Source organism: Meriones unguiculatus, chromosome 17 (genome assembly GCF_030254825.1).
Source record: "Meriones unguiculatus strain TT.TT164.6M chromosome 17, Bangor_MerUng_6.1, whole genome shotgun sequence".
Lineage (NCBI taxonomy): Eukaryota > Metazoa > Chordata > Mammalia > Rodentia > Muridae > Meriones > Meriones unguiculatus.
Genome location: NC_083364.1, coordinates 12979860 through 12993793, shown reverse-complemented (window position 1 = coordinate 12993793; position 13934 = coordinate 12979860). Strand labels below are relative to the sequence as shown.

The 13934-nt window shown below is 45.5% G+C and overlaps 1 protein-coding gene across 1 annotated transcript; it reads right to left on the bottom strand.

The window, feature by feature from the left end:
* Positions 1–935: 935 nt before the first annotated feature.
* On the bottom strand, positions 936–1655 carry LOC132648486 (sentrin-specific protease 2-like; the record flags this gene model as incomplete). Its single annotated transcript, XM_060370010.1, has 1 exon — positions 936–1655. A coding segment is annotated over one exon (720 nt), but the record flags the coding sequence as incomplete, so codon positions are not given.
* Between the last annotated feature and the right edge of the window lie 12279 nt (positions 1656–13934).

Here is a 13934-nt window from a genome sequence, read left to right as displayed (position 1 = left end):
AAGTTTCCTGTATAAAAATAGATTATCATGTAGTTGGCAATATTCACACTAAATATATTAAGTCTATACCAATAGTGGGGCTAAGATGACAGAATATAAATATTAACATGACATATTAAATTTCAGCTTAATATATACAAAGAAAACATCTTAAAAATAGCTTGAGAATATATATATTTATATATATAATATATAAAAGATATTTTTATTTATATATAAATATTTGTTTATTTACATATATATAAATATATATATTTATTTTTTTGGAATAAACAGTTTAGTACAGCCCTCAGGAGGGTGAGGCTTCAAGGAGTCCCGGGTTTACAATGCACATCTAGCATTAGTTACTCCTCTTCGGAGAATAAAATAGGTGTCTTTACTTCCAGGCTGGGAAGTATCTTGAGATGCCTCCGGTGCGTTTCTTACTTCTCCTGGATTGCTCGGGTCCCGTGAACAGCAGCACACTGAGACACTTCTGTGGTAGCACACAATACCGGAAGCAACCGGAGATTCACTCAGAGACAGGCAACTGGTGGCCTTCCTTTCAGAAATAACTAATGCAAACAAGAAGTCGAGAACGAAAGGCCGAAAAGCACCGGAAGTCGTCCACTGCCAGTTAGCTAAAACTTGTGAACAAGAACAGCAAAATTCAATCCAGCATCGACCTCAGTCACAGATAAATCTTGAAAGCCACGTGCTTGTGAGCATGCACTGTGCAGGCCGGATAGTTTCTGACTTTCGGTGGGCACACGTGTCTTCTGTTGTTGTTGTTTCTGTCCCGACAGGGTTTGTCTGTGCAGCCATGGCTGTCCTGGCCGCAGTCTTTACACTCAGAACTTGTTCAAGGCTCTTCCACACCCAGTACCTGCAGTCCTTAGCCTCACCTGGGAAAGAGCTTGGAGCAGCTGCCTCGCAGTGACCGCCAGGGGGCGCTGCTACAGTAAGCGCTGGTGCAGGATCTCCCACACCATCTTCTTCCTGAACAGAGGCATGTGCTGCTGGGAGAAGGTGATGGGCTGGCCCCTGGAAATGTAATCTGCATATTTACAGGCGAACACGCCGCAGTCACCCCCGTTCAGCTGCTGAGGAATCTCCTCTGCCAACATGCTGTGTTGCTTCCACTCCACAGGGCTCAGGTCGCTGTTCCTTCTCGCTTTGCTCTCCTCCTGCAGATAACAGAAAAGCAGCTCAAGGATGTCGGGTCTCTTCTGTCCCAAGGAGTCCAGGTAGACAATACTCTTCTTTCTTAGGTCTGTGACCACCAGGCTCCAGTGCATGCCCAGGTGAACTGGGACCAGGAGAAGTTCCTTTGCAAAGATGTTTACTGCCCGGGTCCATCTTCTGACTGACCTGTAGCCACCAGACTTTAACTTGGTGTAAAAGAAGGTATTAAATGCGTGAAGTGCCGGGTAGCCTTGACTTTGATTTCTTTCCATGAGAAGATTCATGTAAAAATTGATGACTTTGTCGTTGAGCCACTGGGTGTTCCTTAGGGTCCACAGGTCTCCTCGAGTAATTTGCAGTTTGAAGACACAGCTCAAGAACTCATCTTTTGACCCAGGGCCTAGCACACTGCCAATTTCTTTCTCCATGTCCACTGTGATATCAGGACTACAGTCCAGCCCTCTGCCCTTCTCTTGGTCTTCAAGAGCCTTTTTCTTGACCTCAGGTGTTGACACTTTGCTTTTGGGCATGCCATTGCTGACACTGTCTGTGTAGATTTGAGGTGTTTCCGATTCATGATTCTGCCCTTCAGCACAACCTTTGAGAGTCTTGGAGGTGTCCATGGTGCTTGTGTGAGTGCTGTGAGGGCCAGAGCTCACAGGGACGTCAGGTTGGAGGAGTTCCAACATCCCTGGGCACTTTTCATTGTGGTTTTTCTGAACTTCTTCCTCCCTGTTGCTGTGGGGGGGCTTGAGACCCTGGCCTCCACCCACAGACTCCTCAGTCACAGCCTCTTCCTCAGGGCCTTTGGCACACTCTGGGGCCATTAGCTGTAATGGACCCTTTTCCTGGGGTGTCCATATTCGGCTCTTGTCAGGTTCTTCATCCCCAAGCTCTGTTTCATGCTGTTCCTGTTTCAGCTTCTTCCAGGACTGGACTGGCTCTTCGGACCACACATCATCCTCTTTGTCTTCTTGGCATTTCCTCTTCTGGCCTTTCTCTGGCTGTTCAGGGCTCATTCTTTTACCCTGCTTGCAAGGCTGCCTTATAGAGGGACTACTTGGATTGTCTTTGCCCAGGTGTTGGCTGCCGGCCGCAACACAGCTTTCTGATGTCCAAGTCAAAGTGCAGGTCAGCTGGGCGTTCTGTGGGATTTCTTGGGTTGTCCCCTTGATGGCTGAAGGGTCCTTTAGTCAACTGGGAGATGTCTTATCCACACCAGACATGGTGGTTCAAGGTCAGAATCCACAGGGGAAGAGCACAGGTTTCTTTTGGCGCTGGGGTCAGTTAGGCCACCAAGACAGAAGGAGGTGGCAGTGTCAAAGGACACTTCTCACATAGCTGATCTTCTCTAATCTTGTCTTTCAGGTGGCATTTCCTCAGTCCCGCTATAGAAAGGTCATTGGAGTTCTGACTCTGCCTTTTGTTTTTCCCTACTGAGGGAGAAGGATCGCTCTAGGGCACAAGGAGCCTCTGTAGAACCTGAAATTGTGGAAATCACAATGAGTGTCAGAGACTTTCAGCCAAAGACAGCAGTCAACACACGTTAGAAGCAAGACTACTGTGTGCCTCCCTCCACTGTCACCAAGGCTCTGGAAGGCCAGTTTCCACAAGCTGGTTATGATGTGGTTTTATGCACCAATGCAACATTCATTGGTGAATGGAGGCCCTGCCCACTATCCCCAGGTCTAGGGTCTTAAAGCTTGTTTTCATTCCTGGAATTCCTGTTGGAACTCCTGCTGGCTGAAGCAAACCCGAGATCAGTAAGAACTCAGAGGAGCAGAAGTTCAGCACATATAATGAATAAATAAATGTAAAAACCCCCAAGTGCTGGGATTAAAAGCGGCAGCACCACTGCTTGGCTGGAGAGATCTTTTTAGGATGACTCAGCAGATATGGCCCCGTGGTAAAGAGTGATGCTTTTCTAGAAGACCACACTTTGATTCCTAGCCCTGTCTTTGCAGCTTACAATCAGCTGTAACTCCAGTGCCAGGGGAGCTGACACTCTCTTCTGGCTTTAAGCAGGAAACCCACACACACACTGCTCTTACACATGTGAAAGTAAAACACTCATACACATTAAAAATAAATCTTAAAAAAATAAAACCTAGGATTTGTACTAAGCCAATTTCTCTCTCTTTTTTTTTTCCAGAGAAACAGTGTACCAGAGAACTAAGTAAAAATCACTGCTAAAATGTACAAAACAAAATTAGAAAAAAAAATGTAATAAATGAAAAGATAGTTATCCCTCGTAAAAGCTTTTAGAAATAGTTTGAGAAGCTTCTATGTCCTTAAACCTTGAAAGAAGGAGGCCAAACCATGAGTTTAAACCTGCTTGTGGCTGCTTTTCTCACTCCCAAAAATCTAGATACATAACCATATCTCCATAAAACTCATATAACATGTGATTGATCAGTGGCGAAGCTTTGTAGATTATATTTGATTTGATCGTTGCCAAACAGAATGGAGGACCAAGGAGATGGCTCAGCCCGGTTAGCTGCTCACTGGCAACTCTGACCAGTTCAGGGCAATTCCTGAGTCACACAAGATAAAAAGACAGAACCCAGTCACCCGAATTATTCTCCGACCTCCACATGTGCTGTGGCAAGCCAGCAGTTGCCGCGCCCTCAACACAAATAAATGACCGAACTGCAATAAACTCTGAAAGGTGAGCGAAGACAGCGGCCTTTTATCCTAGTGGATCACTGTGGAATGGCTGTGCCTCTCACCCTGCAAATTCAGGCAACCGCCACAAGAGGGCAGAGAGAAACCACAGAGAAGAGCGCGCCTCTCAGCTCTTTCCTGCCTTCCTCTCTTAACCAAAGGAGCTTCTCAGAGCAGAGAACCGCAAGGGCAGAACCAAAGCATGTGGACAACTGGGCACCCCTTGTTTACAAGGCTGGCAGGCTTAGTCAGGGATCTAGAGAGTAACAGAACACACACACACACACGATAGATAGATAGATAGATAGATAGATAGATAGATAGATAGATAGATAGATAGATAGATAGACAGACAGACAGACAGATAGATAGATGAGTTTAGATAGATGACTTACAGGCTGAAGTCCAGCTAGTCCAGAGATGGCTGCCTATCAATGGAAGGTCCAAAAGTCCAGTAGTTTTTCAGTCCATGAGTGTGGATGTCTCAGCTGGTCTTCAGTAAAGGCCAGAATTCTACACAAGTAGACTGCAAGGACAGTGAAGGAATGGACTTCTTCTCAGCGAGGCAGTAACAGGCAAATAGCAAAAGCTCCCTAGTTCCAGCGCCTTTTATAGAGGCTTCTAGCGGAAGGTGTGGCTTGGATTAGAGGCACGGCTTCCTTGTTCAAAGATGAGGATTAAAATTAAGCAAGGAATCCCTCACAGGTGTGCCTTTTCATTTTGGGGTTTTACATAATACCAGATAACTGGAATCCAGTTCTCAGTCAAGAATGGCCGTCACAGCCGCCTTTCCAAACCCCACTTCATGTTCTGGACACAGTTTGACATTTTTGACATTTAACCTTGTGTTCTTTCTTTCTGTAGCTTCTGGTGTGTGTTTGTCTGTGTTCACGTGTGTACATGTGTGCATATGTGTGTGTGTGCCTGTGTGCAGGCTTGCTCAAAGAAGTCAGCATGTGTGGGCTGAGTTGTGGGGCAGCAGGCCTGGGCTGGAGTGGAGTGGAGCTCACTTGGTGGAACGCTTGGCCCAGCAAATAAGAACCCTGGGTTTGCTTCCCAGACCACACACAAATGCATGTGATGGGGCACGCCTCTTCTCCTAGCGCTCTGGAAGCAGAGGCAGGAGAACCACAAGTTCAAGGTCATCTTAAGCAACGTGGGGATTTCACAGTCAGCCTTGGATACAAAGAGCCCCGAATGATAAAATACAGGATATAGGAAGGGAGGTTGTAGATCAGCAATTACTGAGTGTATGCCTTGCATAAACAAAGGCCACGGTTTAATCCCTACCAGCTTCAAGATCCCCGTAGTTTGTTCAGTCTACAAAGCTGGCTGTCTAAGCTGGTCCTCAGTGTATGTTGAAATCCCAAAGAAGTAGGCTGTAATGCCAGTGAAGAAATGCCTCAGCAGCAAGATGGATGAACTTGCCAGAGAAAGGGAGGGTGAGTGGACAAAAGGCAAAGACTCCCTTCTTCCAGGATCTTTTATGCAGGCTTCCACTGGAAAGTGTGGCCCAAATTTAGGGTGGGTCATCTGACCCCAAAGGATCCCTCTCAAATGACCCAGTCCAGGAAAATCCCGTTTGACCGGGGCGAGCTTCATGGAGGGTACACCAATTAGATGCCCAGTGCAGAACAGCCTCCTGGAAGCTCCTCACACCAGCAATGTTTTATGGACTTAGCAGGTTATATTTGGGAATATGCATACTGATATACATATTTGCAATGCCATAACAATTAATGAAATGAGAGGAGGCCATGGATCTGAAGCACAGTAGGGAGGGGAAATGCCAGGGTGTGGAGGGAGGAAAAGGAAGGGAGAAATGTAATTATAGTATAATTTCGAAAATCTTTTTAGAAAGTTAAAAAAAAAAAGAAAAAGAAAAAGAAGGTTCTAAAATAAAAAAAGAAAAGAAAAGAAAATTCCTGACAGATGTGCCCAGGTGCTTGAGTTTTAGTTGATTCCAGATGTGATCAAGTTGACAACCCGAGATTACTCATCATACATGACATACACACAATGGAAGAATTTTCATATGAAGAAAAATTATGGCTGAACATGGATAAGGTATGTCAAGTGAAATAAACCTGATAAATGTTGTATTATCTCACCTCTGTGAGATAAGATAATCTGAAAATCTCTGGTTCATGGAAGAGAAGAATACAATGATGGTTTCCCAAGTCTGGGATGCGAGCAAAAGGAGGGGAAGACAGACCTCAGATACAGGTTATGGGTTTTGTGCTTAAAAGCTCACCTTGAGAAAAGCTGAGGGCTACCCTAGGATCCTGAGTGCTCAGTGTAGTTGCCAGCTCATTAATATTTTCTATCAGCTTGAACCCTGTGTCCAAGCAGTTTTTCCTGGTGGACACACCACAATTCTACAAGCCTGATTTAGTTTTAAGTTTTTCTATTTTAAATTATCATTTAGCAAGAGAGAGAGTATGTGGACAGAGTATGTTTGTAGAGAGCATAGGTGTGTACAGTGTGTGTGTGTGTGTGTGTGTGCGTGTGTGTGTGTGCATACATGTATGAGTGCATGAATGTGTCCCATTGTGTATTTGTGGAGGCCAGAGGACAAGCTTTAGAAGCTGAGCCTCATTGCATGCTGGATCCCAAGGCTACATCTCAGGTTCATAGGCTCACCTGACCAGCACTATTACCCAGTGGACAATCCTGCTGGCCGCAGGCCTGCTGTAGCAACAATGAAACAAAAAGTTAGGAAGGCATGAGATAAGAGCAATGCCACCTGGTGCTTGTAATCCCAGCTTTATCTGTACCTGCCCATTTACTTTATCTTTTTTTTTTTCTGTCTTGTACTGAAGAAACAATTAGTTTTTAGAGATGTGTTCAATGAAAAATGTCTTGTCAGCACCATCACGGGCACTCAGGTAGTAAAACTCTTGATGTGCTTTAGTTCTGAGCTTCACATAAGTAGACTCACCTGGAGAAATTTTTTCCCCAGTCAATATTTGGAACTTATGGTGTCTTTGCTCCTCAGAATGGCCTTCGTAGCACACCTCCTCAGAGCTTACTGGAACTTCAGCATCTCAGGCTTTCCTCTGAAGAAGGACGAGATCTCCCTGTGCCCCATATGCGCATTGGTCCTGAGAAGTGTCGTCTTAAGTGTAAAGTGGTGTGTCTGAGTCTAAGACAGACTCTAAAGTGCTCTGATGTTGGTTATGACATGTCCCAGGACTGGATCCCAGACACTATCACTGAACGTGTAAGTGCATGCAGCCCTAAGGCGACTTGATATGCTGGCGTGGGTCGGTGATGGTGGGGGCTCCCACTTTCCAAGGAGAAGGGGAGGGGGGCAAGGGAAAGAGTGAGGGGGTGGGATCAAGAGGAGAGGAGGAAGGGAGCTACAATTGGCAGGAAAGTGAATAAATAAAAAGAAACAGTTTTTTTTCCCTTTTTTTCTGTTTTTTTAAACATCAACTCATTTCAGTACAAACAAAACTCTTCAATCTTGTTTTGATGAAGCCTCAAAATGTGCCTGGCCTTGCCTACATTCTAGAAGAAAGACATTTTGGAATCAAACTTACAAAGGGAGGGGGCTGTGTGATCTCCTGCTGGTCCGAGGCTTGAGCTCACTCAGGCAGGGCAAGATGAGAATTAGCACTAGCAGAGCATTTCCATGAAAATTTCTGCTCCTTTCATGACAAAGAGGGCTGTGCTACCCTGCACTCAGTCTTAACTGCAGCTCGGCTGTGCATGTCTGAACGTGTATGTGAACTTGGCACCAACGGTGCATTTCCATTTGCTATTTTAAAATTTGTTTCAGAGTCTGGAAAGATGGGTCAGTTGGTCAAGCGCCCACCGTGAAAGCATGAGTTTGGATCTCCAGCAAATGTAAAAAGTCCTCAGTGTGATGGGGTGAGTCTGTAGGTTCCCAGCTGGGAAGGCGGCAGGTGAATACCTGGGCCCCACTGCCTAATCAACCTAGCCAAATGGGTGCACCCCAGGTTAGGAGGGAGACCTTGACACAAGAGCTGAGGTGGAAAGGGGCTGAGGATCACGTGATATCAGCCTATTTCCTTCACATGTATAGAAGCATATATACACATGCAAGTGCACACACAGACACACACACACACACACACACACACACACACACTGACACCATTCAATTACTCGGCAATGAAGCAAGCAATGCTTCTGTAAGTGACAATGTTTGGCCACAGGCCCTGGTGAATACCTCTACTTCCACCAAGGGTAAAGGGTCACATGGGACAGGAAGCTCTGCTTCTGGAAACTTGGACTATCCAGAGAGGGCTGGAATCTCACCAGCAGGCAAAGTTCTCATCACATACCTCTGAAGAGTGAAAAGATGTGAATTAGGAGGCGGTAGAAAGGAGCAGAGGGCTAAGAAAACAGCCACCACAAGGTGGAGCCAAGTCACACAGGACTGATGTGGGAACCAGCCTTCAGGTGGCCCAGACTTTAGCTGTCCACCATTTTCAAATTTGGGAGTCGGTTTGGTTCTTAAGTCTGAGAAAGATGATGGCACTGAAGGCCAGGTGAGGAACAAGATCCATCTGTATAAAGCCGTGATCAGAAGTGCTCATCTTGCATGCGTGAACCTGCTTCCCAGTGGCAAGGAGTTACAGGTCCACAGGAAACAGCAGACAGCGGGAAAGAAGATTCAATCCGGGTGCAGGAAGATGTGTGTTGGGATTACATCCTCGTTATGTCTGATTTACAGAATCTTTAGCCTCCAGATTCCATTATAGGAATATTAGGGCAATATTGGTGTCATCTTATGGGGTTCTTGTGAGAATGTGTGCAAAATGCTCACTTTTAGCGATTAATTCCCAACTTGGAAATATTAAGCCACAAACACTCAACATGTCATATTGATTGCTGAGTGAACACAGTGGTAGTTAATGTTGTCAACTTGTGGGGGGCCAGAGGCATCCGGAGACAAACCTGTAGGCACGCCTGTGAAGGATTACCTACATGGGAAAGCCCACCTTAACCTTGTATGGGGCTCTATTCCATAGGCTGGGCTCCTGGACTGAATAAAAAGCTAAGCAAAACTGACTATGAGCATTTAATTCTCTCAAGATCAAACAAAATACCCCAGGTTCCCCCTGAAATCCCTTCCCCAGGATGGACTGGAATTCAGAATAAAACCTGTTATCTCTTGTACTCTTTCTCACGGGATACCTTATCACAACTTCCAGGTAAGTTTGCATTACAGAGACCCTGGTGAAATCAAGTGTGGGTAAGGCATTGTCTCTCATTTTTAAAATGTTTCCTGTTAAAGTCTGTTGAAGTTGAGTGTGGTGGTCGAGGAGAGGAGGCACCATGAGTTTGAGGGCAGCTGAGCCACACAGCATCTCTCTCAACAGGAACAGTAAGAGGCACAGATTATAGCGATGATCAAATGCAGTTGGTGTGTAGAAACTGCTCAGCTGCTGTGGCTGAGGCTGTAGAACTATGCTTCCTGCGGTACCTATGCTGGTCTCAATCCCCGGGAGGAAGCACTCCTCCTTTCTTAGCCTCTAGATGCTTCAACTATAGGGCCGAGGTGGTTTGAGTTTGTCCCCATAGGCTCTGCTGTTTGAGTGTTTAGGCCTCTTTCTGTTTGTCTCTCGGTTGCTGTCTCAGTATGGAAGACCTCACTGCCGCTCCACCCCCATGCCTGCCTGCCACCCTGTGTGACACCGTGGTGGCCATGGACTCACTCTCCGAACCTGTGAGCAAGCCCCCGGGAAAGGCTTTCTTTTGTAAGCTGCCTTGGTCATGGTGTCTCTTTACAGCAACAGAAGAGTGACTAAGACAAGGCCTAAGCCAGAGGCCCTTCTGTTAAGCAATGGAATAACCTCTTATTGAGATGATTATTTAGAATTGCTTAACAGAAGGGCCTCTGGCTTAGGCCTTGTCTTAGTCACTCTTCTGTTGCTGTAAAGAGACACCATGACCAAGGCAGCTTACAAAAGAAAGCCTTTCCCCGGGGGCTTGCTCACAGGTTCGGAGGGTGAGTCCATGACCACCACAGTGTCACACAGGGTGGCAGGCAGTTATGGGGGTGGAGCGGCAGTGAGGGCTTCCATACTGAGACAGCAACGGAGAGACAAACAAACAGAAAGAGGCCTAACACTCAAACAGCAGAGCCTATGGGGACAAACCCAAACCACCTTGGGCCTATAGTTGAAGCATCTAGAGGCTAAGAAAGGAGGGGTGCTTTCTCCCGTGGGTTGAGAACAGCATAGGTGCCACAGGAAGCATCAGCCTACAGCCTCAGCCTCTTGCTGTTCCTGTTGAGAGAGATGCTGTGTGGCTCAGCTGCCCTCAAACTCATGGTGCCTCCTCTCCTCGACCACCACACTGAGCTTCAACAAACTTTAACAGGAAACATTTTAAAAATGAGAGACAATGCCTTACCCACGCTTGATTTCACCAGGGTCTCTGTAATGCAAATTTACCTGGAAGTTGTGTTAAGGTATCCCATGAGAAACAGGACAAGAGATAACGGTTTTTATTCTGCATTCCAGTCCATCCTGGGGAAGGGATTTCAGGGGAAACCTGGGGTATTTTGTTCGATCTTGAGAGAATTAAATGCTCATAGTCAGTTTTGCTTAGCTTTTTATTCAGTCCAGGAGCGCAGCCTATGGAATAGAGCCCCACACAAGGTTAAGGTGGGTTTTCCCAGGTAGGTAATCCCTCACAGTCATGCCTACAGGTTTGTCTCCGGATGCCTCTGGACCCCCACAAGTTGACAACATTAACTACCACTGTGTTCACTCAGCAATCCATACGACATGTTGAGTGTTCGTGGCTTAACGTTTCCACGTTTGGGGATTACTCGCTAAAGTGAGCATTTTGCACACATTCTAACAAGAACCCCACAAGATGACACCAATATTGCCCTAATATTCCTAAATGGAATCTGGAGGCTAAAGATTCTGTAAATCAGACATAACGAGGATGTAATCCCAGCACACATCTTCCTGAGCCCGGATTGACTCTTGCTTCCTGCTGTCTGCTCTTTCCTGTGGACCTGTAACACCTTGCCACTGGGAAGCAGGTTCAGGCACGCAAGATGAGTACTTCTGATAACCTGTGTCGGAGGTCTGTCTTCCCCTCCTTTTGCTCGCGTCCCAGACTTGGGAAACCATCATTGTATTCTTCTCTTCCATGAACCAGAGATTTTCAGATTATATTATCTCACAGAGGTGAGATAATACAACATTTATCAGGTTTATTTCACTTGACATACCTTATCCATGTTCAGCCATAATTTTTCTTCATATGAAAATTCTTCCATTGTGTGCATGTCATGTATGATGAGTAATCTTGGGTTGTCAACTTGATCACATCTGGAATCAACTAAAACTCAAGCACCTGGGCACATCTGTCAGAAATTTTCTTTCCTTTTTTTTTTTAATTTTTTTTTTTTTTTTAGTTTAGAACCTTCTTTTTCTTTTTCTTTTTTTTAACTTTCTAAAAAGATTTTTGAAATTATACTATAATTACATTTCTCCCTTCCATTTCCTCCCTCCACACCCTGGCATTTCCCCTCCCACTCTGCTTCAGATCCATGGCCTCCTCTCCTTTCATTAATTGTTATGGCATTGCAAATATGTATATCAGTATGCATAATCCCAAATATAACCTGCTAAGTCCATAAAACGTTGCTGGTGTGAGGAGCTTCCAGGAGGCTGTTCTGCACTGGGCATCTAATCGGTTTGCCCTCCATGAAGTGGCCCCCTTCAGACGGGATTTTCCTGGACTGGGTCATTTGAGAGGGATGCTTTGGGGTGAGATGACCCACCCTAAATTTGGGCCACACCTTCCAGTGGAAGCCTGCATAAAAGATCCTGGAAGAAGGGAGTCTTTGTCTTTTGTCTGCTCACTCTCCCTCTGTCTGGAAAGTTCATCCATCTTGCTGCTGAGGCATTTCTTCACTGGCATTGTAGCCTACTTCTTTGGGATTTCAACATATACTGAGGACCAGCTTAGACAGCCAGCTTCGTAGAGTGAACAAACTTCGGGGATCTTGAAGCTGGTAGGGATTAAACCGTGGCCTTTGTTTATGCACGGCATACGCTCAGTAATTGCTGATCTACAACCTCCCTTCCTATATCCTATATTTTATCATTCGGGGCTCTTTGTATCCAAGGCAGACTGTGAAAGCCCTATACTGCTTAAGATGACCTTGAACTTGTGGTTCTCCTGCCTCTGCTTCCAGAGCGCTAGGAGAAGAGGCGTGCCCCATCACATGCAGTTGTGTGTGGTCTGGGAAGCAAACCCAGGGTTCTTATTTGCTGGACCATGCGTTCCACCAACTGAGCTCCACCCCACTCCAACCCAGCTCTGCTGCCCCACAACTCAACCCACACATGCTGACTTCTTTGAGAGAGCCTGCACACAGGCACACACACACATATGCACACACGTACACACGTGAACACAGACAAACACACACCAGAATCTACAGAAAGAAAGAACACAAGGTTAAATGTCAAAAATGTCAAACTGTGTCCAGAACATGAAGAGGGGCTTGGAAAGGCAGCTGAGACGGCCATTCTTGACTGTCAACTGGATTCCAGTTATCTGGTATTATGTAAAACCCCAAAATGAAAATCCTGTGAGGGATTCCTTGCTTAATTTTAATCCGCATCTTTGAAGAGGGAAGCGGAGCCTCTAATCCAGGCAACACCTTCCGCTAGAAGCCTCTATAAAAGGCGCTGGAACTAGGGAGCTTTTGCTATTTGCCTGTTACTGCCTCACTGAGAAGAAGTCCATTCCTTCACTGTCCTTGCGGTCTACTTGTGTAGAATTCTAGCCTTTACTGAAGACCAGCTGAGACATCCACACTCATGGACTGAAAAACTACTGGACTTTTGGACCTTCCATTCATAGGCAGCCATCTCTGGACTAGATGGACTTCAGCCTGTAAGTCATCTATCTAAACTCATCGATCTGTCTGTCTGTCTGTCTATCTATCTATCTATCTATCTATCTATCTATCTATCTATCTATCGTGTGTGTGTGTGTGTGTGTGTGTGTGTGTGTTCTGTTACTCTCGAGATCCCTGACTAAACCTGCCAGCCTTGTAATCAAGGGGAGCCCAGTTGTCCAGATGCTTTGGTTCTGCCCCTGCAGTTCTCTGCTCTGAGAAGCTCCTTTGGTTCAGAGAGGAAGGCAGGAAAGAGCTGAGAGGCGCGCTCTTCTCTGTGGTTTCTCTCTGCCCTCTTGTGGCCGTTGCCTGAATTTGCAGGGTGAGAGGCATGGCCATTCCACCGTGATCCACTAGGATAAAATGCCACTCTCTTTGCTCACCTGGCAGGGTTTATTGCAGTTCATTATTTATTTGCATTGGGGGTGCGGCAACTGTTGGCTTGCCGCAGCACACGTGGAGGTCGGCGAATAATTCGGGTGACTGGGTTCTGTCTTTTATTTTGAGTGACTCAGGAATTGCCCTGAACTGGTCAGAGTTGCCAGGGAGCAGCTAACCGGGCTGAGCCATCTCCTTGGTCCTCCGTTCTGTTTGGCAACGATCAAATCATATATAATCTACAAAGCTTCGCCACTGATCAATCACATGTTATATGAGTTTTATGGAGATATGGTTATGTGTTATATGAATTATGTGTTATATAGCTGTGTTATATATATATGGTTATATTTTTGGGTGTGAGAAAAGCAGCTACAAGCAGGTTTTAACACATGGTTTGGTCTCTGTCTTTCAATGTTTAAGGACATAGAAGCTTCTCAAACTATTTCTAAAAGCTTTTAGAAAGGATAACTATCTTTTCATTTATTACATTTTTTTCTAATTTTGTTTTGTACATTTTAGCAATGATTTTTACTTAGTTCTCCGGTACACTGTTTTTCTGGGGGGAAAAAGAGAAATAGGCTTAGTACAAATCCTAGCTTTTATTTTTTTAAGATTTATTTTTAATGTGTATGAGTGTTTTACTCTCACATATTTAAGAGCAGTGTGTGTATGTGTGTGTGTGTGTGTGTGTGCGTTTCCTGCTTAAAGCCAGAAGAGAGTGTCAGCTCCCCTGGCACTGGAGTTACAGGTGATTGTAAGCTGCAAAGACAGGGTTGGAAATCAATGTGTGGTCTTCTAGAAAAGCATCACTCTTTAC